This window comes from Myxocyprinus asiaticus, chromosome 3 (assembly GCF_019703515.2).
Source record: "Myxocyprinus asiaticus isolate MX2 ecotype Aquarium Trade chromosome 3, UBuf_Myxa_2, whole genome shotgun sequence".
NCBI classification, from domain to species: domain Eukaryota; kingdom Metazoa; phylum Chordata; class Actinopteri; order Cypriniformes; family Catostomidae; genus Myxocyprinus; species Myxocyprinus asiaticus.
Genome location: NC_059346.1, coordinates 28,580,386 through 28,604,513, shown reverse-complemented (window position 1 = coordinate 28,604,513; position 24,128 = coordinate 28,580,386). Strand labels below are relative to the sequence as shown.

The 24,128-nt window shown below is 40.6% G+C and overlaps 1 protein-coding gene across 4 annotated transcripts in view; it reads left to right on the top strand.

The window, feature by feature from the left end:
• The first annotated feature begins 2,346 nt into the window (after nucleotides 1-2,346).
• Nucleotides 2,347-24,128, top strand: part of garnl3 (GTPase activating Rap/RanGAP domain like 3) — a 133,798-nt gene continuing 112,016 nt past the window's right edge. For 2 of the 4 annotated variants that reach the window (XR_007893371.1, XR_007893372.1), the window contains exon 1: nucleotides 2,347-2,754. Coding sequence is in view for 2 of the 4 variants with exons in the window: in XM_051658517.1 (XP_051514477.1) it covers nucleotides 2,654-2,754 (101 nt within the window). In the remaining 2 variants the exon portion in view is untranslated. The remainder of the gene's footprint in view (nucleotides 2,755-24,128) is intronic. The other 2 variants (XM_051658517.1, XM_051658511.1) reach the window with 2 other exon arrangements.

The window sequence follows — 24,128 nt, the reverse complement described above, 5'->3', positions numbered from 1 at the left end:
CTTATTTCTTCCTGTTCTGTTGTCTTAGAGAAATCAACATGCTGCTTCCCAGCCAAGTTCTACACACACACAAACACACATTCTCCTCTTGTAAGTGAAAGGTACACAGTATTACCATCTGGACAACAAAGCCTCCTTACATGGAAAGACTCTCTCCTCCCAACCCTCTCTCTCTCTCTTTCTCTCTCTCCTACATACAAAATATACAAAGTGAAACTTTGCATGTAACAGACTTTTTACCGTTTTTTTTTTTTTTTTATTAAGTTTGTTTGACTGAGGTGTTGACTCAAATATTGTTTTATCTGATCAAATGTCTTTTCCATTTCTCTAATGACTAAGACTTCAGTGTCAAGTAAATCAAGGGCAGCTGGCTTGTTTAAAAGTTCCTACCCCCCCCCCTCTCTCTCTCTCTCTCTCTCTCTCTCTCTTTGTTTGACATTCTCTCACACTCAGTGTCTCTGTGTTTCTCTGTCTGTACAATATGTCTCTCTCTCTTTCTCTCTAGTGATGGTCAAAACCAAAGCTTTATTGACATGACTGAAATCATTACAATATTGCTAAGGCATGCAAGTACTTATATAGTACAGACGTATGTAATAAAACAAGGTAGAGCATAAGAAATTACAATAAATAGCATAGATTACAAAAAAATCCATATTAATGCAACATGTCATGACTTATATTCATGACCCTGCTCAGCCTTTGAAGTTTTCTAATGTTTATGCATTTTGGCCAATTGAAAGAACAGTTTACATACATTTGCATGAATTTTGGCAGACTTCAGTTGTCTGGTCAATAAAGGGAGTGACCGGCTGGTCACATGATCCAATGGCTTGCAGATAATTTAGTCCTAAAATGAAACTGTGACGAGGAGGAGGGCGTGGCCGGGCCGTGAGGACGCACGTCCTGCTCTGAATTGTCCTAATCAGCTGGGAGGGCAATAAAGACGAGCCGGTGGTGCCCATTTGAGAGAGAGAGAGAGAGACACACGGCCGCTGTGTGTGTGTCTGTGTGTTTATGTTTGTTTAAGTTCATTTATGGCATTAAAGTTATGCTGACTGTTCTGCCGGTTCCCGCCTCCTCCTTGCCCATCCGTGAACCCCGTTACATTGGTGCCGAAACCCGGGAAGGAGGAGGGATGAACTGTCGTGGAGTCCTCACCGCTGCCGTCCGCCGGGAAGCGGAGGAGCCGTGGCCGTCTGCCAGGGGACGGAGGAGTCGCTGCTGTCCACCAGGGGAGGAGCAGCTGTCGTCCGCCAGAGGGTGGAGGAGTGGCTGAGGACCAGGCGACGGCATGACCGGGGACTGGCAAGCAAGGTTTTTCTCTCTCTCTCCTCTCTCTCTCTGTCTCTCCCCCTCGCTCTTTCCCTCTCCCCTCTCCCTCCCCTCGTCTCTCCCAGGGTTCCAGAGAGGCGGGGAAAACCTGCTGGCAGAAGGATGGCCTGAAGGGAGGGGAGTACGTCATGCCGGAGGTTTCCCTGGCCTGAATCAGGTGGTGGAGGAGTGTGATGAGGAGGAGGGCATGACCGGGCCGTGAGGACGCACACCCAGCGCTAAATTGTCCTAATCAGCTGGGAGGGGGATAAAGACAGCTGGAGGCGCCAGTTCGAGAGAGAGCGAGAGAGAGAGCGAGAGAGACACACGTGGCTGCTGTGTGTGTGTGTGTCTGTGTGTTTATGTTTGTTCATTTATGCCATTAAAGTTATGCTGACTGTTCTGCCGGTTCCCGCCTCCTCCTTGCCCATCCGTGAACCCTGTTACAGAAACGTTCATCTAATCAAATGTGCTCATGATGCATGTTGAATGGGAACTGAATATGTTCTGTCACCCAACTAAAAAACATTGTGTACACCTTTAAAGCAACTCAAAAATGACCTCAGCATAATTCTTGCTGCCATTAGACAAATATGAGTCATGCTTAGACAGTTCTTCCAGTAACACTCCATGAATTACTGGAACACAAATACACACAAAGGGGATAATGTTGGCATCAAGTTAATCAGTCTTGATGAGTCTTCTAGTGGTTTCTCAGCTGGCTTGCTTTAGACCTTTTGCATTGGAAATAAAGTGGCATCAGAAGTGTGATTTATCAGTCTAACACATAGTTTATGTAAGTTATGGAAGGGCTGTAACAGATGAAGAAGGAATGAAAGTATGAAAGCAGTGTCTTCTCAATAATTATAATGATCTCAGCAGGAAAGTGGGAAATGACAGCTTGGTTCATTAATTTGAGAGAGTCACCGCCCTAAAAAATCGTGTCTTTTCCACTGTTTTTCATGGATAGACATTAGGACCCCGCAGACTCTACGGCTGGAGCAGTGTATGCTATTACCGATCTTTAAGGATCAAGTATACATCCCTTAAGAACGGGGAATCGACCTGGAGATTATCTGGAATACCGACGACTTTTTGCCTTTCTGCACTTCTGATCCAAAGGAACCTTTCTGAATGGAGTTCGAGAAGCCCTTCCTCAGCCGCGTGCACGTTTTATCCACTTAAAGTGTGGGGCTCACTTTTTGCTTTTCCCGTGGAGGAGGACCCGCTGTTGAACCGTCTTTGTGCGCGCTCTCTCCCGTTTCGCTATTCGCCAGAGCAGCATCGTCATCGTCGGCGCTCGCGCTGCCTCTGTCTCCGCTTGTGCAGTGAGGACATCATGAATTCGGATATTAACATGTACCTGGGTCGAGAGAAAGCGGGGATTATGCGAAAGAGAGCCCTGCTACTCAGGAAAGGCTGCAGTTTCGAAATAACGAGGTGAGTTGAAATAAGGAGAAGGGGTTTAATGTGGGGAGTGGGCATTTTGAGAGTACCACATCATCCGGTTACCGGATGGTAGGGATGTAAATTATGAAACATGGTGTAGGACATCTGTAATTAGACTTATTTTACTCAAGTGTGTAACAGTAATGTGTTTGAGGGGATTTGGTATAGACCAGCAGCAGCATATGTAAAGGGTCTGTCGCTGGGGATATCTCAGAAGGTTTTGTGGGTTCGCGAGAGTGCAGACGCGAGACACGGTCCATTAAGCGCTCAGCCATCAACATCCTAACGGCAATAACCCACTTTTACCATCGGGATTCCCCTTGATCAGTCGTGAGGGGGATTCGGGTGCTCCGTAAAACATGAGATGCTCTCAGAACGCTATATAAATGTGTTCAGTTATAGAAGTGGCAAATAATTAAAAAGAAACTAATTTTTCTATATTCAATATCTTGTATTTACAAGAGTATTGTGGTTTCAGTGGCTTGAACTGTTGTCCATTTCTGTCAGTGAAAGGATATAACGATGGCAGTGTCACCTTAGCTCGCGCTCAATATAACGGTTAGTCAATACCGCATCAGTGCCAGACACACACGCGAAGATTACGCACATGAGCAGCTAGAGTGTGTTTCTGTGTTTGTCAGATTTTCTGAAGAAAGAGAGAGAAGGAGAGAGACCTGCGCAGGTCACACCTCACCTTGGCCCTCATGGCGTTATGCCAAGAGCCTGAGACAAACTAATTTTCATCGTTTGCCTCAGTAGTAGTTATAGCTATAATCGTTATGTATTTCATTTGCAATGAATTTCACTATTCTGTTTTCCATTCAAATTACAAAACTCTTATGAATGACTAGTCTGATCATAGGATGCATTAAACGCTGGTAACTCAGTATTCTCATCGTTTTAACCAATTTGAAATTATGGATCCTGTATGAATTGAAAGCTGCTGTAGGGTATTGCGGCAGTAATGCAGGTTCATATAGTTGAAGCTGTCAATTGCTTGAAAAAAAGCTTGTCCCCTTCATCAGAAACGCCACTTCCACGATATTTACAGTTATTTATGCATTTAATTTTACTCATTTTTTCCCCCTCTCAGGTCAAGCATTAGTGCAAGGCTTAACAAGTGTGCAAAAAAGCAAAACAAAATAATGTTTGTTCCTTGATTTCATGTCATTGGTGTTATCAATGTTAAACACCTGTATTTTGCAAATACAAAAAGTTGTCAACGGTCAAAGTTCAGAGGAAGAAAAGGCTGCTCAAATGTGCATATAGTGATTTTCCCACTATCTTGACTGTTATTAATTTACATTTTAACTGTAATTTTTTCACATGTTTCATTTACAGTAAATATGTAATTGGTGTTACATTGTTTAATGTTCATGTCAAAGTTTTTATTGGAAAAAAAAAATTATGGTATGATTTGGTGATTTTAGCCTGATCAGCAGTGTGTTTTGTGATGCTATTAACACCATCTTAGAAAATTCATCTTTTTAGTCACTGGTGTTACAACCCTTGCTTTACTTGATAAAAAAAAAATTACATAATAACATAAAGAACAACATTTAATGAATAAAAAATCATATAAAGGTGTTAAAAATATTTAACCTCGGCTTTTATTGGCGAAAACTAAACTGAACTTAATTTAAAATTTCAATATTTTGTGTTTCGGAAGTCCAATTTTTTTTAGAATGACACTTGTATAATACAGTGCCCATTTTACATATACACTCACTGAGCACTTTATTAGGAACCTTATGGTCCTAATAAAGAGGTCGACGTGGTCTTCTGCTGTTGTAGCCCATCCACCTCAAGGTTCGACATGTTGTGCATTCTGAGATGATATTCTGCTCTCTACAACTGCACAGAGTGGTTATCCGAGTTGCCGTAGCCTTTCTGTCAACTCGAACCAGTCTGGCCATTCTCCGTAGACCTCTCTCAGCAATAAGGCTTTTCCATCCACAGAACTGCCGCTCACTGGATGTTTTTTTGTTTGTTTGTTTTTGGCACCATTCTGAGTAAACTCTAGAGACTGTTGTGTGAAAATCCCAAGAGATCAGCAGTTATAGAAATATTTAAACCAGCCCATCTGGCATCAACAATCATGCCATGGTCTAAATCACTGAGATAAAAAATGTTCCCCATTCTGATGGTTGATGTGAACATTAATTGATGCTCCTGACCCGTAGCTGCATGATTTTATGCACTGCACTGCTGCCACACAACTGGCTGATTAGATAACTGCATGAATAAGTATATGTACAGGTGTTCCTTATAAAGTTCTCAGTGAGTGTATTAGCCTGTTGGTTAATTAACACATGAGCTCTGCCAAGTGTACCTAAACATTGGAGTTAGAGGCGCAGTAATTCATTTATTTTTTATGAAATGACATGCAGAAAAGGTCCATATTACCTGTCAGATATCACTAAAATAGATGCCATTAAAAGAATAGTTCACCCACAAATGAATATTCTCTTATAATATACTCACCCTTATGCCACCATGGATGTGTATGACTTTCTTTCTTCAGCAGAACACAAATTAAGATTTTTAGAAGAATTTCTCTGCTCTTTTGGGTGCTAAATTTTATGCTCCAAAAATCACATAGGTCAGCATAAAATTAACCATATGACCAGCTGGCCAGATTCTTTATTTAGCCAATCAGAAGACTTTGAAGAACTTTCTGCCTGTCACTCGTTCTGTGTGTTCACAGGGCAGCCCATATACCGTAATGGGCAGCAGTTTGAGAGTTGTCAGTTTGATACGTGAGAACGCTATTTGGAAACCATTGCTTTTAACAACTAGCGTCCTAGTACCTTTACAAGGTAAGTGTAACTGGTCAGGTTTGCTGACATCAAATCATATTTATTTATATTTTACCTGTGAAATTGAGATGCTCTCCTGCTTCATATTTCATTATAACAGTCTCCAGATGTGTCTCTCTGTGTGCATCAAATGACTGCCTTCCATATAAGCCACAAATGGGGAGTGCTCAGACAAGTACCTTGACGAATAGGAGAATACAAGCCCCTGATGATTTGTAGGCGAGAGGGCCACTGCTTTTATTTTGTTTATCTGTTACATTTTATTTATCTTGAAGAATTTTTTTTCTGAAGTGGCAGTGAAGTGTTAAATGATCAGTCGATGCTTTAAAAAGCCACACATACAAAGATAGATAGAGAGAGTCTGTTCACATAGGTCTGGTGTGTTCATGTGCAGTGAAAGTGGTGTAGACTGTTTACAAAATATTGCTGTTTTGTCTGAAGTACTGGTGGTATGTCTGCTGTCTGTAAAAGCTATTTCTCTCTTGCTCATTTGCAAAATTTTTCTCTTTCTGTACTGGACTCTCTTCTGGTACAAAGTCCGCCTTCCCCCCTCTTTTGCACTTGCAAGGACTTATCTTTGCTTTTTTATGCATCATCTATTTTGCTCACTCTTATCTAATTTCTTGTGTAGCCTCTGTCAGAAAGCTGTTGTAAAACACCTCTAATGGGATTTATACTTCTCACCATTATAAGTCATTTAACACACAAAGCTGATCTCTTTATTCTTGTCTTTCTTTTTTGCCAAATGACCAGTCAAACATGCTGCAATAGTAAAAAATAGGCCTGTATGCAGTGGAAAGGCCCAAATATGCTTAATACGAAATCGAAGAATGAATGGGTGTGATGCCATTTAGAACAAAATCTGAACAAAAAGAAGGTGTTTTTGCATTAGTTTCGGTGGTTCGTCACAGCTCGCCTGGGTGAACTTTTAGGTAAACTTTTAAACCGACTGCTAAACACCTTCTTACTCATTGGTAGGTGTGACCTGGAGCTCCACCTACCTTGACGCGGACAGCTCATTCTATTTATGTTGTTCAGTCAATCAAAATCTGTCAACATGAACACACTGGTGTGCAGTTATTATTGAGCTGGTGCAAATTTACCTACATCTGTACGTTCTTACGTGTAGAGAGATTTTCCAAGACCATGCCATGCGATTTTTTGTTGTTGTTGTTTGTTTGTTTAATTAGTCTACAAAAGGAATCAAATCTACTCAAATACTCTCAAGTGCCCATTTCACTCATATGTCATCTTCAGTGAAAGCCATTCACACATCTGCCCAAAGTAGTGTATGCCTCTCTTATCATCATTCATTTGTCTTTATTCTGCACATGAACTTTTTCGTACACTGATTTTTGCAGTAGTACCAGTGCCATCATAAATTACAATAACAGAGTGTAATCGGCGCATATTATGGCCGTGTATAGTATGTAATCGCATTAGCACCATGAATTCAAAATGTAAACAAGACAAATTACACATTTTCTATTGCATATACATATATTACTTTAAAGCATCATCAAGTGGTTAAAACAGCTTCTTTTACTGACCTCATGTGAATTCTACTCATAGAATGAGGCATAAAGTCATAGATAACACATTTTAATGTCATATTAATTTTAGATATACATGTAGTGTCCTCATATTTAAATACTCCATTAAATGCCTCCCACAGCGGTGTGGCGGGTGTCTGAACGTTCGCAAACTGTATACTGTTGCTCGGCTGTTTAGAACTTCTTCTTTCTTCTGAACGAAGAATGAATAAGAACTTCTCTGGAAGCCTTAAGAAATTGCAAATCAAAACAGAGCTGTCAAACAAACTCAAATTAGTTGACACTGTAATTTGTTACAATTTGTTTTACACTAGATATGTTTTCTGAGCCTTTCATATTCAATATTGAGATACATTTAATAATCAGAGTTAACCAAACGGCACATTACAGATCTGACCAGAGCATGTGAGCGTAGCAGAGCGCTGAGCGTAGCGGTGGTAATTTCCCCTGAGTGGAGAGCGCCAATATATTTTTAATTTTTTTCTCCCCTTTTCCTCCCCAATTTGGAATGCCCAATTCCCAATGCACTCATCGCAAGTCCTCGTGATGGCATAGTGACTTGCCTCAATTCGGGTGGCAGAGGACGAATCTCAGTTGCCTCCATGTCTGAGACCGTCAATCCGTGCATCTTATCACGCGGCTTGTTGAGTGCGTTACCGTGGAGACATAGCGCGTGTGGAGGCTTCATGATATTCTCCGCAGCATCCACGCACAACTCACCACGTGCCCCACCGAGAGCGAGAACCACATTATAGTGACCACAAGGAGGTTTACCCATGTGACTCTACCCTCCCTAGCAACCGGGCCAATTTGGTTGCTTAGGAGACCTGGCTGGAGTCACACAGCACGCCCTGGATTCAAACTTGCGACTCCAGGGGTGGTAGTCAGTGTCTTTACTCGCTGAGCTACCCAGGCCCCTGGAGAGCGCCATTTTTAAACATTCCACTCCGCTCACTCAGGATGCTCAGTGCCGCTCGCTCAACCCAGAATGTGCTTCGTGATATACTGGTTTGGGAACCTGTGAAATGAGCAAAAGGCCTGAGGGAGTTCAAACATTGTTTTAGTGAAGTTGCAAACCTTATAGCCTACATAAATGCAAAGTATAAATCAAAGTTAAGAATGAGTGAAAGGGAGTGTGAGAGCCCGTGAGAATGAGCAAATAGTCCTTTTGGAATCGTCCGCATCACATTGCCAGAAAGCACAAGGATGTGCTACGCGAACATTGCAGTAAAAGGTAAGCTAGTAAGCTACACTACTATTTGATAATAAATTAATAGATAAGTAGATAGTAAGGTATCTTGTTATTTTGCTGGCAGCTAGATGCAGGCCCGGTTCTGTGGTGTTGCGAATGTTAGAGCACCCTCAATTGAATATGTAAGCTTGAAAATACTGTATATTTGCAAAGCATATTTCCTTGAATCTCGACGAACACACACACAAAATCCCTGCATCAAAGCTAATAAACATGCATGGTCTTGCAGATCATTGTGTCCTAATTTGCAGGTGGAGCATTCTGCTATCATGCCTTCATTGTACAATTGAGCATTTGATTAGTAAAGATTTCCGCTCTCGCATACAGAATTTCATAGCAGAATTATCTCACTTAATCGAATGACTGTTGCTTTCGATTTTTGCTTCTGGATAAAGTGGCACATAACTGCTGGTCAGTTTCCCAAAGCCAAATCCACACCTTAACGATAAGTGAAACTGACAAAAGATTAGTGATTGCGGATAGCATCTTCTGACATTGCTTGCTGCATTCATGCGCAGAGAAAAAAGCCATAAATTACTGTACATTAGAAAAAAAACTTTTCTAAAATGAAGGCAGTGTAATTCATGAATTAAATAATTTGTTTTGGGATCATTAAATATGATTTCATCTAATACAGTATATACAGTATATTGGACAAAATCTCACTTTATGCAGTACAAATATTTTTTTATCTCTTAAATCCATGGTTAAACCCTGCTGTACATATAAAGAGCGCATGCACAACACATGATTTTCTGATGCATATAAAGTCCAGATTCACTTTATGCTACTTTAAAATATCAAGGAAAAACAAAGGGGACACATTGTATTTACTAATAAAATAATTATTGTATAAATAACCACAGTCCTTTAGATAGCATACAATCTGTACATATAAAATTGTAGGGAATATTAATCAAGCAACAATACTGAAAAAGAAAAAACATTCACTGCTCTTTTCTGGATAAATGAATACACCCTTTAAAACTGAACTCAAAATTAGGATGAGAAATTGCTCGTTTTAATTTACAGACCTAAAGTCTGATAGCATTAAATCAGTAACCTATTAATGTATCAAATCTTCAGTAGCCTAATAATCATTCCGTGGAGACAACTATTCCATGGAACAATTATGAAATTCACTTTTACCTGTAATATTTTTCCTGGTACCAGTCCATGTTTTCATTATTGCCATAAATGTCTCAAACAAACTTTAAAGTTGAAAAGATTGTATTGTTCTGGGTCAGTTGTGTCACTCAGATCTAGTTTAAACTGAAAAGCGCAAATTTGCATGTATGCGAGTTTCCGCGCCACAGCACATATTTTTTATCACTTGTAGAGGCATGTTTGATGAATTGTTTAAAGTAAATAAAGGTAATTTAGAACTGAAAAAATGTTAGGATATTATTTGAAGATGTTCAATGACATATGTGCTAACAGAGAAATATTTGACTGATTACAAATTATAACGAAGGTCTGGTAGACCCGATTATATAACAGCAGTTGTAAACCAGTACAAAATAAACAGAGATATTTTATATACTAAAACACAACAATACAATCCCATAATTTCAGATGTGTACGTTACTAAGCATTTGATAATCTAATAAATGTCGGCCTATAGCCTAGCCTATATTTCACCCAGAGGGGCACCTCAGCCCATGTAGGCAAAGGGGCAGTTGCTTGGGACACTGTAGCCACCCCCGTGTACGTTCTTGTATACTACAGAGAAATTTCATGTCAGAGTGGGATTTTAGGGAACTTTTTTTAATGGTTAGTGTGAGCGGTACTTGAGCAGAGTGTCTGCTTGGGCCATAAGCGGTTGAGCGGAGCGCACGCGCATGAAGTGGGTTATTGAGCAGAGTGTAACACCGCTCCGCTTCGCTCACATGCTCTGGATCTGATATAACAATACTATAACAGTTCCTCATTAATGTGTTAATAGAAACTATGGGCAAGATTTTACAACCTTTCTTTCTTTTTACAAGAAGAAAAGAACAGTTACAAATACCTTTTTGTGGATTTGTCAGCTGGTTTCATGTTACAGTACCTGCTTCCTATATATTCCCTGGAAGAGCTGCACTAATAGTGGACTGCCCACATTCTCTACTGGAAAATACAAGAAAGCACCACTGTTAAAGCAGTTGGAGGGAAGTAGTGGGCAGTAACTCAAAGTGATGTCACTTGGAAGTTAAAGACAACCTCAACATGCACACTCGTACATGTTTGTTTTACTGTATTAACCAACCCTCACAGAAACGTAATTAATAACAGTAGATTTAAAGCAAAACATGATTTGGAGGTTTATGAGCCTTTTTAACTAGTGGGGACCACTTCAAATGTCACATTTTCAAAAATAATTATAGCACACACACCTAAGTATAACAGACTCACACAGTAACTTTAACAAAAATGTTAACAACTCATGAGAAATTACACATAGTAACAGTATAATAATTGAAATATTGGCAACACTTTACAACAAGGTTCCATTTGTTACCATTTAACTACATTATTTAACATAAATTAACAGTGATCAATACTTTAACAGCATTTCTTAATCTTGGTTAATGTTAATTTCAACATATACTAATAGATTTTTTAAATCAAAAGTTGTATATGTTAACGTTATTTAATGCACTATGAACTAACAAGAACTAACAATGAACAATTGTATTTTTAAACTAACATCAACAAAGATTAATAAATGCTATAAACAATTTATTGTTCATTGTTAGTTCAAGATAACTAATGCATTAACTAATGTTAATGAATGGAACCTTATTGTAAAGGAAATATTTGTGCACTCACATCTGTGGAAGAGTGTTTTCAACAAAATACATTATTTGTCATAAGTTTTGGGTTTTGCCTGTCCCTCTGGGTTTTAGCATTCATTTCCATAGCAAAGGTTACACCCACAGTGTGATGCAATTTTGAGTCTACATTGTTAATTAAAGTACTTGATACAAGTTATCAAACATAAAAGAGTTATCATGCATAGAGAGCAATGATTGAAAGAAAGATCTGCATCGAGACAGACAGGATGAGATAGAAGAGAGTTCACGGCATCCTGAACTCTCTTCAAGTCAGGAGCGTAGATTCTGGGGGATAATCAAAACAAGCAGCAGCTTGTTGAGTCCGAGTCACAAGTACAGTTTTAATGGACTTGGACTTGTCACGAACTCGGATGCATTTTTACTCGGACTTGACTCAGACTCAAGCCTTTGGGACTTTGGGAGTCCAGCCGAGTCCTTGACATTTGTGATGCAATGAAAAAAATAAACAAATAAATAACAAAACAGAAATTAATGAACACATCTCTGTCTGCATGCAGCTGTATTAGCCCCTGAAGTCGTAGACATAGTCAGAGTTGTTTCACTGTGTTTAAGCAAACACACACACACACACATACACACGTGCACAGGCACACTCATCAGTCAACCAATACGCTTGAATGTTACTACAGAGACTACTGTATAACATCGACTACCGAGGTGGCTGGCACGACGAAAACATAAAGATGGGTATGTATCCAATGTAATAGAAACTAAACAAGGCAGTTTCACATGACACAGGACCTGACAACAGGTAAAATTACGTGTGGCATTTGTGCAGCCAAGACGGTGCTCACAATGCGGTTTCATTGTGGTTAAAAACTTAAAATCAAAACTTCACTGAGTCAAGTCACCCACATCATGTCTCTCACAGATACTAAAAACAGCATATCGAAATTAAATACATAAAAGTATTTTTAGTTGTAATGTATTTACACATGTAGCTTCTGTAGTATCTTGAGGTCCACGCAGTGTTGTCAGCTTGAACTGGTCCATAATAGCTTGATGAATTAACTGTGTAACTTCTTAAATAGTCAGGGGAAAAAAGCATTATTGCAAAAGCAGACAGCAACTCTAAAAAGATAAACATCACCTATTTATTATTGGTTGACTATTTTCAAAGCATTGACGAGCTGCTTAAAATACATTCTTTTACAGCATTTGTCCACCATTCACAACATTCAACCATGCACAATAAAATATTAGGATATTTTGGGCAGTGAAATGTTTTGTTTATAATTTAATTATAGACTATAAAATAAATGTATAATTGGATGACAGGGTTTGTGTATGAAGCTAAACTTCATCTTACGAGATTAATTTAGTTGGTTACGACATCTTTATTTTAAATGTTTATTTAAATTATTTTTATTGTAAACCACCAGTTAAATTATGCTCGTCTTTTTTTAGGCTATATCACACATTTGAAGGACAATTCTGTTAAATTTATGACTCAAAATTATTATTCTCCATGTTTTTGCAGTTAAAGAAGAGCGGATTGAAAATTTCTTTGGTTAGTATTTAAAGATTGCAGACCAGCGCAGCAGCCGCTCAAGCAAATATAAATTATTATTATTTTTTTTTTTTTATCATCTGCGGCAGCTGCTGCGAGACACATATGGACGCATCAGGGATTTTGGTACACAAACAGCACGCAGAACTGCCCTGCATTGTGTGGTTTCCCGCAAATTAACTAGAAAATCATGTCCGTGAAGACATGGCCCTAATATTATCAGTGGGCTTTTCCAGTGTTTTTGCATGTAGCATTTGCAGTCAAATCGTAAGACGTAACTTCTCAGCGAGTGCTAATTACTACTGTGTTGACTCATTTGTATGTACTGTATTTTCCCAAATCAGTTGGCAGATAGAGAGCAAAAGATTCAGAAAGAAATCTCAGTAAAGCATATGCTTTCATTCTGAAACCAATTTGAAGTCTGTTCAGCAGGATACTAATCATAAAATGTATATATGAAATGCAACAGAGGTGTTTTTGTTACAATTATATTGACAAACAGTTTTTTCTTAGTTGTGAAGTTTAAAATAAGCTTAAAATATTGATGTTGAGTTTACGGTTACAATTTTAATTCAGATTCATGAACAGATTCATTCAGACTTGACTTGGACTCAGCCTGTTGTGGACTCAGTCTTGAGTCCGACTCGGCCCCTTTTGGACTCGGACTCAACTTGGACTCGATTGTTTAAAGACTCTGACTTTATTGATGCTGACTACCACCCCTGGAGTCACGCGTTCGAATCTAGGGCATGCCGAGTGACTCCAGCCAGGTCTCCTAAGCAACCAATTGGCCCGGATTCTAGGAAGGGTAGAGTCACATGGGGTAACCTCCTCGTGGGCGCTATAACGTGTGGTTCTCGCTCTCGGTGGGGCGCGTGGTGAGTTGTGCGTGGATGCCGCGGAGAATAGCATGGGCCTCCACACACGCTACATCTCCGCGGTAACGCGCTCAACAAGCTACGTGATAAGATGCGTGGATTGATGGTCTCAGATGCGGAGGCAACTGAGAAACCCCTCCCCCCCTTCAAGTGTTAGGGTGGAGGTGACACTGTAAGACTCATGTTTACATGTGTATGATAGGGTGTTAATGTGTTAGTGACCTCTTGATGGTGGGTCATCCAGTAACCTGAGCATGTGTTTGTATTTTATCTGATGAATCTAAGCTGAAACCCTTTGGAGAGTGCCTACAAAGATATTTTAGAGAAAAGATTTAACAGATTCAAACAGTTATAGTTCCTGCTCTTTTCAGCAATCTCTCTCTCTCGACCTCTCACTTTTTTTGGCCTCTGAGCAACCAACTCTACAGCCGTTCCAATCTGATAATACTAGCACTTTAGCTAACACTAATCACTCTCAGCTGTACAGCCTGTGCGAAGCTAGCACAACCTCCTCATTTGCAGAGAAAAATAGACAGAAATCAAGCAGAAGAATAAAAGAAAGAGTCCCGCTTTTGATTACAGCCCTATGTAAACTTTCATTCCTGTCCCACATCTGCTTCCATTTAACTACACATTAGTGTTTTTCGCTCAAGGAAGCCTCACTAGGAAAGACTCTTTTCCTGTTATAGCAGCCCTGGAATGTACCCAGCATAGGATGGATGGATCTTTTTGGAGATTTGTCTTTGGACTGACCACTGTTTAAAATACTCGTGGTTAGCTTCTCACCAGAAGAGCATTCACACTGGGTGTGTGTAGTGTATGGCGGTGTGGGGTGCTTGGATTTGTGTTCAGATGGAGAGAGATTCTTGAATTGGCTAGCATGATGTTCCATTTTCTCCATAAGTTACAACCTGTTCGATCAAAAATGGGGTAAAAGGCAAGAAGCACATCCATTGGGACAATCAAAATATTTGAATGCTAATTTCTTAGTTCATCCAGCTGGCTCCACCTGGTGGTCAGTAAATTTCAATTGTCTAAATGTGTAAGGAGTCTCAACCTCAGACAACATGCCCAGAGCCTGTTTACTGACCATCTCATGCATATTTCATAGAAAAATGAAAAGCGCTGGCTGATATTGCCTGTTCTAATTTGATTTGCTGGCTTTATGCAACGTCTTCCCATTTTAACAGAGTATAGACCAATACTTTGGCAACTTCACTGTCTACGTCACAGTCGGAAGTGGTGGCAAAAAGACCAGTGTCGCACCGGCACAAATAGTAAAACAAACCTGTAGTTAGCTGACCAACAGTCCGCAAAAAGTTAGTTGTTACCTTTAAATTGTCTGTTTAAGCTACACTCACTGAGCACTTTATTAGGAACACTTAACAAAACCCATAAATATCAGGGAATTTTACAGTGTAATGTAATCCCCAGGCCTGGAAAAGTCATGGAAATTTCAAAAGTGAGTATACAGTAACTGAGCACTTTATTAGGAACACTATGGTCCTAATAAAGTGCCAGTCGTGGTCTTCTTCTGCTGCCTCTGCCTCAAGGTTCGACATGTTGTGCATTCTGAGATGATATTCTGCTCACTACAATTGTACAGAGTGGTTATCTGAGTTACGGTAGCCTTTCTGTCAACTCGAACCAGTCAGGCCATTCTCCTTTGACCTCTCTCTTCAACAAGGGGTTTCCGTCCACAGAACTGCCACTCACTGGATGTTTTTTGTTTTTGGCACCATTCTGAGTAAACTCTAGAGACTGTTGTGTGTAAAAATCCCAGGAGATCAGCAGTTACAGAAATACTCAAACCAGCCCATCCGGCACCAACAGTCATGGCACGGTCTAAATCATGGAGATCACATTTTTTCCCCATTCTGATGGTTGATGTGAACATTAACTGAAGCTCTTGATCCGTATCTGCTTGATTTTATGCATTGCACTGCTGACACATGATTGGCTGATTAGATAATTGCATTAATAAGTAGGTGTACTGGTGTTCCTAATAAAGTGCTCAGTGAGTGTAAAGAAATTTCGTGCTGTGCTGTCGCAATGATCGCAATGGCAAAAACTGAGGGCTTCACTTTTATCTTATTCCGTCAACAGAGCTGACTGGACTAAGGAGATCATTTACATCTCAACATTTGCAACGTTTGTCGTACTTTAGTTTAATCCATGGTTAAAACTAGCTGTGTAACTAGCAATAGTGTACCCAAACATAGCTGGTTTGAACCAGAAGTCTAATTTTACTGTTTATTATCTTTTAGTGATATTTAGAGGAACTAGCCAGTGCTAGCCACTACTTTCTGCAATGTTTGTAAATAATGGGATTGATCTATTCACACTGGGAGCATGAGAAGCGCATTGGCATGAAGCAGTAATGTACCAAACGTGACCGTGAGATGAGAGTTTCAGTGCTGAGCCTATTTTTGCTATGCGTAGCATGCTGAACGCAGAAAATACAGTGAAAATATATGCACTAAAATCCTATTACCACATAATCATTTGCAATATATGGCCTTTAATGAAGCAACATGAAATGGTGGAGCGAACTGCTCACCCATTGTTTGAAATCAGCCCAAAACTTTTGGGCTTACAGTAAAACAAGTTCCACACACAGTGACAGGTACACAAACACTTTTTGTTCATTAAAACTGTTAATGAATCCATACGATTTAAGCAGTTTATGGCTTTACTTTGGGGGTTTTGTTCCCTTACATTTAGAATAATCAACATTTTCATGTAATGTGATCCCTCCCCTCAAGTTTGTAATTGTAATGATGAGGAGGTGGAAGCCGAGGAAGAATCCATATGTGGATGTTTATTCAAACAGTCCATCAAAATCCAAACACAGTGTCAGAAAAACAGGCAGAGAGGTCAAAAACACAGTAAAGCAGTCCAACCAGGCAAACAGGCAAAAGGGGAGATCCAAAAGAGAAGTCAAAACAAACAGGTCAAAACACTAGGCAATAAGGCAATGATATAAACGCTTGGTAAGGCAGATGATCTGGCAATACTTCGCAATATGGGAATGAGCATGCATGGCTTATATACTAGGCAAACAGGAAATGACATTACAGGAACTGATGTGGCAGGAAACAGGAAGTGACAGTTCAGAATTCAGGTGACGTCTCCCTCTGGTGGGCAGGAGACCGCTCAGATGTTACAGAACCCCCCCCCCCCCCAGGAGGGACTCCTGGCGCTCGGCGTGGACGTCCCCGTGGTCGTGGCGCTGGGCGGTCTGGCATGGCTCGATGAAATTCCTCTATGAGTGAGGGGTCCAGAATATCAGAAGCAGGTATCCATGATCTCTCCTCAGGCCCGTATCCCTCCCAGTCCACCAGGTATTGGAGCCGACCCCCTCTACGCCTCGAGTCCAGCAGCATGTTCACCCAATAAGCTGGCGATCCGTCAATGTCCAGCGGAGGCGGTGGTTCTTGAGACTCAGCGTTGGGATCAGCATTCAGGTGGACCGGTTTGAGGAGCGAGACATGAAATGATGGAGAGATGCGGTAGTTAGCAGGAAGCTCAAGCTGATATGTAACCTCATTTATCTGTTTTACGATTTTGAATGGGCCAACATACCTTGGGCTAAGCTTCCTGCTCGGCAGACGTAACTTGATATCCCTCGTAGAGAGCCAGACCCTCTGTCCCAGTTGGTAGCGAGGATGTGGGCGCCGTCTTCAGTTAGCCTGGAGTTCTTGCCTTCATACAGCTCTTTGAAGATGGACATGAGCGCTATCCCATACCCTCTCGCTACGACGTATCCAGTCGTTGACCGCAGGAACAGAGGAAGGTTCGCCAGACCAAGGAAACAAAGGAGGTTGATATCCTAGCACGCATTGGAATGGGGTTAGTCCTGTAGAGGCATGGGTTAATGAATTCTGTGCATATTCTGCCCATGGCAAGAACTCTGCCCACCGATTCTGTTCCCGGCTACAGTATGTTCTCAGATATCTACCGATTTCTTGATTCAGCCTCTCGACTTGACCGTTTGACTGGGGGTGATATCCTGACGTCAGACTCATATTGATGTCTAATTGTCAGCAGAAGGCTTTCCACACCTGAGATGTGAATTGAGTCCCCTGATCAGAGACGATGTCTTCAAGTAAACCATAGATGCGGAAAACCTGGTGAAACAGGGCTTGAGCCGTTTCCATGGCGGTTGGCAGACCCTTGAGGGGAATAAGACGGCAAGACTTGGAGAATCTATCAATGATGACAAGAATTGTGAAATTTTCGGATGGAGGGAGACCAGTAACAAAGTCTATTGACAGGTGAGACCATGGACATTGCGGGATGGGTAGTGGTTGCAGAAGACCAGATGGCAGTTCCTTGGGGGTCTTCAATTGTGCACAAACTTGGCAGGCTTTCACGTAATCAGTTACATCTGTTCATTGTTGACCACCAGAAAGCATTGTGGATTAATTTGATTGTGCGTGAGATACCTGGATGACCTGAGGTGATGGAGGTATGAACCCATTGCATGACCCGTTGTCGTAGTTCCTGGGGAACATATTGTTTGTTCGGGGGGCACATAGCAGGCGGAGGATTTTGCTGCATGGCTCTTTGGATCTCCTCCATGATGTCCCAGTTCACAGGAGCGATAATTACAGAAGAAGGGAGAATGGGTTCAGGAGAATGAACTTGGAGGAGGGTCATGGCGTCTGGAGAGGGCGTCTGCCTTGCTATTCTTACTTCCTGGGCGATATGTCACAGTAAATTGGAATCTTGAAAAGAACAGTGACCATCTGGCCTGACGTGAGTTTAGTCTCTTGGCACTCTTTACATACTCAAGATTTTTGTGATCGGTGATAACCTGGAATGGGTGAATGGCTCCCTCCAACCAGTGTCTCCACTCCTCTATCGCAGCTTTCATGGACAGTAACTCCTTATTTCCAACATCATAGTTTCTTTCGGCAGAAGTGAGTTTCCTTGAAAAAAAAATGCACACGGGTACAACTTAGCTGGTTGACCCTGACGCTGTGACAGTACTGCTCCAATTCCGCAGTCAGATGCATCCACCTCCACTACAAATGGGAGGTTAGGGTCAGGGTGTTTCAGGATAGGTGCCGAAGTAAAACTTGACTCGAGTTGAGTTTTGTGAAGGCGATGGTGGCTTCATTTGTCCACTTTAACTTGGATGGTTTCCCTCTCATAAGAGACGTCAAAGGAGAGGCGATCATGCTGTAATTCCTGATGAAACGCCGGTAGAAGTTGGCAAAACCTAGAAATCTTTGAAGTTCCTTGATTGTGGTTGGTTGGGGCCATTCTGTGACTGCCTGGATCTTGGAAGTGTCCATCTCCACTCCCTGATGACTTATGTGAGATCCCAAGAATGTTGTTTTCTGAACATGGAACTCACATTTCTCAACTTTTACATAGAGTTAATGCTTAAGATGAGAGAGGATGTTTTGGACATGTTCAATGTGTTCAGCTTCCGACTTTGAGTAAATCAGGATATCGTTAATGTAGGCAATAACATACTGGTTCAAGATGTCTCTGAAGATATCGTTAATGAATGACTGAAACACAGCTGGCGCGTTGGCTAGCCCAAACGGCATCACCAAGTACTCATAGTGACCTCTGGTGGTGAGAAATGCAGTCTTCCACTCATCACCTTCCTTAATCCGGATGAGATTATAAGCACTTCTTAAATCTAACTTGGTGTATATCTTTGCTTCTCGAAGTTGTTCCAGGGCAGCAGGAACAAGAGGGAGCGGATAGCGGAATTTTACCATCACGTTGTTAAGTCCATGATAATCAATGCATGGTCGTAGACCTCCGTCCTTCTTCTCAACGAAGAAGAAACCTGCTGCTGCTGGTGAGGTTGAAGGTCGAATGAATCCAAGGTTAATAGCCTCTTCGATGTAATCTTTCATGGCTTGAGATTCTTGACGCGATAGTGGGTAGACTTTACTCTTAGGTGGCATGGCATTGGGCAGAAGGTCGATGGTGCAATCCCAGGGGCGGTGTGGTGGTAGCTGTGTAGCTTTGGATTTGCTGAATACCTCTAAGTAGTCGTGATAGCAGGCAGGAATTTTGGGACTGGGGGCAGTGAACGGACTCTCAACACTCGTGGCGAGACATGGTCTTGGCATATTGATGTTCATGCAATGGGTGAGGCAGAATTTGGACCAGTGAGACAGTTCTCCATGATACCATGATAGTACAGGATCGTGAACAGATAACCATGGATGTCCAAGGATGATTTCATACCTGGGTGAGTCAGTGATGTAGAGTGATATGTATTCACTATGGAACAGACCAATCTGTAGCTGTGCAGGTGCAGTTTGTCGGGTGATACCTCCCTCAATGGGTTTATTGTTGACATTAGTGATGCAAATTGTGGGAACACAAGGTAATGTAGGTAGACTGTATTTCTTGACAATATCTTTGTTGATCAAATTCAGAGCAGCACCAGAGTCAATCAATGCAGTCAAGGTAATGGGACCATTTTTTGTAGTCAGCTGAACAGGAATCAACAACGATTTTGAAATCTGAAGAGAGCATTGATTAACACTCCCCGTCTGGCAGTAGTGGTGGCTCTCCCGACTTTGTGTGGGCACTCAACGTTACGGTGGCCTGCTTCACTGCAGTAAAAACACAGATCATGTTGGCGGCGTCGAGTTCTCTCTTCATCAGATAGATGTGCATAGCCTATTTGCATGGGTTCTTGGTTGACGGTTGGTGTAGTGAGGAAGTGTGTGTGAGGCAGATGAGCAGATTTCCTCTTGGGATTGTTTCTCAACAGGTTATCTATCTTGATGGCCATAGTAACAAACTCAGAGAACGTTAAATCCTCACCCTTGCAGGCCAGTTCCAACTGAAGCTCAAGGTTTAAACTCTGTTTGAAAACAGCCCTTAGAGACACATCATTCCATCCACTTTGAGCGGCAAGGGTTCTAAATTCAATAGCGAAATCTGCAGCGGTACGGTTGCCTTGAGACATGTGTAACAGTTGTGTGGATATATCCTTTGCCCCCTCGGAATATTCAAACACATCTCTGAGTAGTTGTAAGAAGTATGCAAAGGAGGAACGAAACTGTGAATCCATCTCCCAAACCGCTGCAGCCCAATCAATCGTTTTACCAGATAACAATGACATCAGAAAAGTGCATTTACTTGCTTCACTTTGAAACTGATCTCTCTGGTTTTCAACATAAATGCGTGCTTGTCTGATAAAACCATGACATTGTCCTGCAGAGCCATCAAACTTGTCTGGCAACGCCAGTCTTACCATTGGTAAGCTGCTCTTGGTAGTTCTTCAGCATTTCGCTCTGATAAGCGAACGCCGCTTGAAGCTAAGAAACTTCCGCTGGATTCATAGTAGGCGAAGTATTCTGTAATGATGAGGAGGCGGAAGCCGAGGAAGAATCCATATGTGGATGTTTATTCAAACAGTCCATCAAAATCCAAACACAGTGTCAGAAAAACAGGCAGAGAGGTCAAAAACACAGTAAAGCAGTCCAACCAGGCAAACAGGCAAAAGGGGAGATCCAAAAGAGAAGTCAAAACAAACAGGTCAAAACACTAGGCAATAAGGCAATGATATAAACGCTTGGTAAGGCAGATGATCTGGCAATACTTCACAATATGGGAATGAGCATGCATGGCTTATATACTAGGCAAACAGGAAATGACATTACAGGAACTGATGTGGCAGGAAACAGGAAGTGACAGTTCAGAATTCAGGTGAGGGCTCCCTCTGGTGGGCAGGAGACCGCTCAGATGTTACAGTAATAATTCTCAGTGGTCAACTCCTGATAATAACTAGATTTTATGGCCATCAATAATATATTGAAATATGTAGTATAGTAACCTATAAATATACTTTAATTTCTGTATAGAGCTGCAGCTCTGTCACGCAGCAAAGCGCTGCCAGTGTGTAAGCTCATCTTGAGCCCGCCAGTGTAGTTACACTGCAGTTTTGCTTACACAGTGCTTTGGCATGCCATGTGAAACAGGTGTAAGTAGGTTGTTGGGAAGATTAAGCTGCAATTAGGGCCAGACTTTATGCTTAAAATCAAAAGTCTGGCTATCCAAGACTAGTGTCTTCTTACAGTTTTATAACAACATGTTTTGATATTATGTCTGCAAGTAAGTTATTGTTTTACATATGTTGTTTAGTTTTCACCTCACTTTCTGTGATATTCAGATAGCATATCTGTTTAGAGCTTTGCTAACCAAGCACTTCAGCATTTCAATATTTGTTTTAAGAGTGTACCTTTACAGACAAGTTTTTTTTATTATTATTTCAAAATGGAAAATATGAAGGGACTGCTGAACAAATTTAAGTTGTGATTGAGTTCATTAGGAGTCACTGAATTGGTTTCTAAAAAGCTTATAAACATAATATCAATGTAGGTGCTCTTATATACAGTAGTAGCCATTTCTGATATTTTGAACAATTCGACTATATGTACAAGCATACTTTTTAAGCCTATCCTTCCTTTGCATGATTGTTCATAATACATCTCAAAGATTGTTGCTCTTGGATCAGTTCTTTTCCTGACTGTAATGAATTTCCTCCTATATTAGAGGGTTGATTTAGATGTTTTAAAATGTACCTAATCAAAGGACATTAGCAGATCCTGGTGAAATACCTTATGTATTTAGTTCTGCAATAGACACAAGTAGCCACTAGAGGACTCAGTGGTCACATAAATAAAACACATTGCTGTTCCTGCATGTGGAGTTCAGTTTTAGTTGAGGATTTAGAGATGAACCTCCTAAAGAATCAGGGATCAGAATAAAGATGTTCTCTCTAATTCATCAGATGATTTTGGAGAGAATTGCGATTAGTACTGGTGTAGTCATAACAAATTGTTAGTATAAAGCATTTTAAATGAGCATTTACATTTTTTTATCAAAAGGGTTATATTTTCTGCAAAAAATGTGCTTTTCAGGTAAAATATGTGATATTAATTATATATTACAAAACTAATCAAGATTTAATGCATTTAGATTCATTAATATATAGAGACATAGTGCAAATGGTGTTTGAAAGCTTTCTGTTGAGATACCAATTGATCAAGCCAGTATTATTCGTGAAAGGGCAAACAACATACGTTTGATGTGGTTAGTATTGCATTCCTGTTCTCCCAACAGCAAATATGCAAATGCTAACAATATCATTGTTACATATTACAAAGGGTTCCTACAGATATTGAAAACCCAGAAGTATCATTTTGCAATGTAATGTAATCGCCAGGCCAGAAAAAGTCATGGAAATTTAAAAAGTGAATAAACACTCACTGAACACTTTATTTGGAACACTATGGTCTTAATAAAGTGCCAGACGTGGTCTTCTGCTGTTGGAGCCCATTTGCCTCAAGGTTCGACGTGTTGTGTATTCTGAGATGCTATTCTGCTCACTACAGTTATACAGAGTGGTCATCCAAGTTACCGAAGCCTTTCTGTCAGCTTGATCCAGTCTGGCCATTCTCTGTTGACCTCTCTTATCAACAAGGCGCTGAACTGGATGTGTTTATGTTTTTGGCACCATTCTGAGTAAACTCTAGAGACTGTTGTGTGTGAAAATCCCAGGAGATCAGCAGCTGCAGAAATACTCAAACCAGCCCGTCTGGCACCAACAATCATGACACAATCTAAATCACTGAAACCACATTTTAGCTGAAGCTCCTGACCAGTATCTGCATGATTTTATGCATTGCACTGCTGCCACATGATTGGCTGATTTTGTAATTGCAAGATTTAAACAAAACATTATTTTTCATTAGTTATTCACACTAATCAGTGTAAAAATTTTGTCTAATGCCATTATACATTTTTGTTTTTAAGAATATTTGCTTTGGTAAATTCTTTTTTCCCAAGGGATAGCTTAAGTCATAGCCTCTGGCCTGAGTGTGATCTGTTCTAAAATGCCAGTGGTTCACAGGCTGGGCTCTGAAAATGTCACCCTGTTAGACACACACCATAAGGAATGACCTCACTCTTTATCATAATCAAAGGACTTAACCTTTCTGCCATAGCTGGCCAATAGCAGATGTGTGTATGTATGTGTGTGCATGTTTATGTCAGAGTCGTGATTTGTCAAATCATCTACTCCTAAGTATGAATGGGAAAAGGTTGCTGTCCTGTATGGTCAAAATTGCCCTTTTCTTCTCCTCCTTATTATGAATCTGGTAATCCTTTTTATATGCTCATTTCTCTCTCCTTTATTTCTGGTGTTTGATTAGAAGTTATTGGCACTGCAAAAATCTCTCAAACTGTCATTAGACTTTTTTTTACAAAACCCCCTATTTAAAAGTCACTCTTAATACACCTTTAATGCATGATATGATGTTTGAAGTGTAGAAAAGTATGGTGTTTACAGTGCAGTTACAGTACAGTGTAAAAAAGAGTAAGTGCATTAACAGTTAGTATTCAAGTGCTCACAGAGTGTCTTAAGGGGATAGTTCACCCAAAAATGAAAATTCTTTCATCATTTACTCACCCTCATGCAGTCCCAGATGTATATGACTTTCTTTCTTCAGCAGAACACAAATGAAGA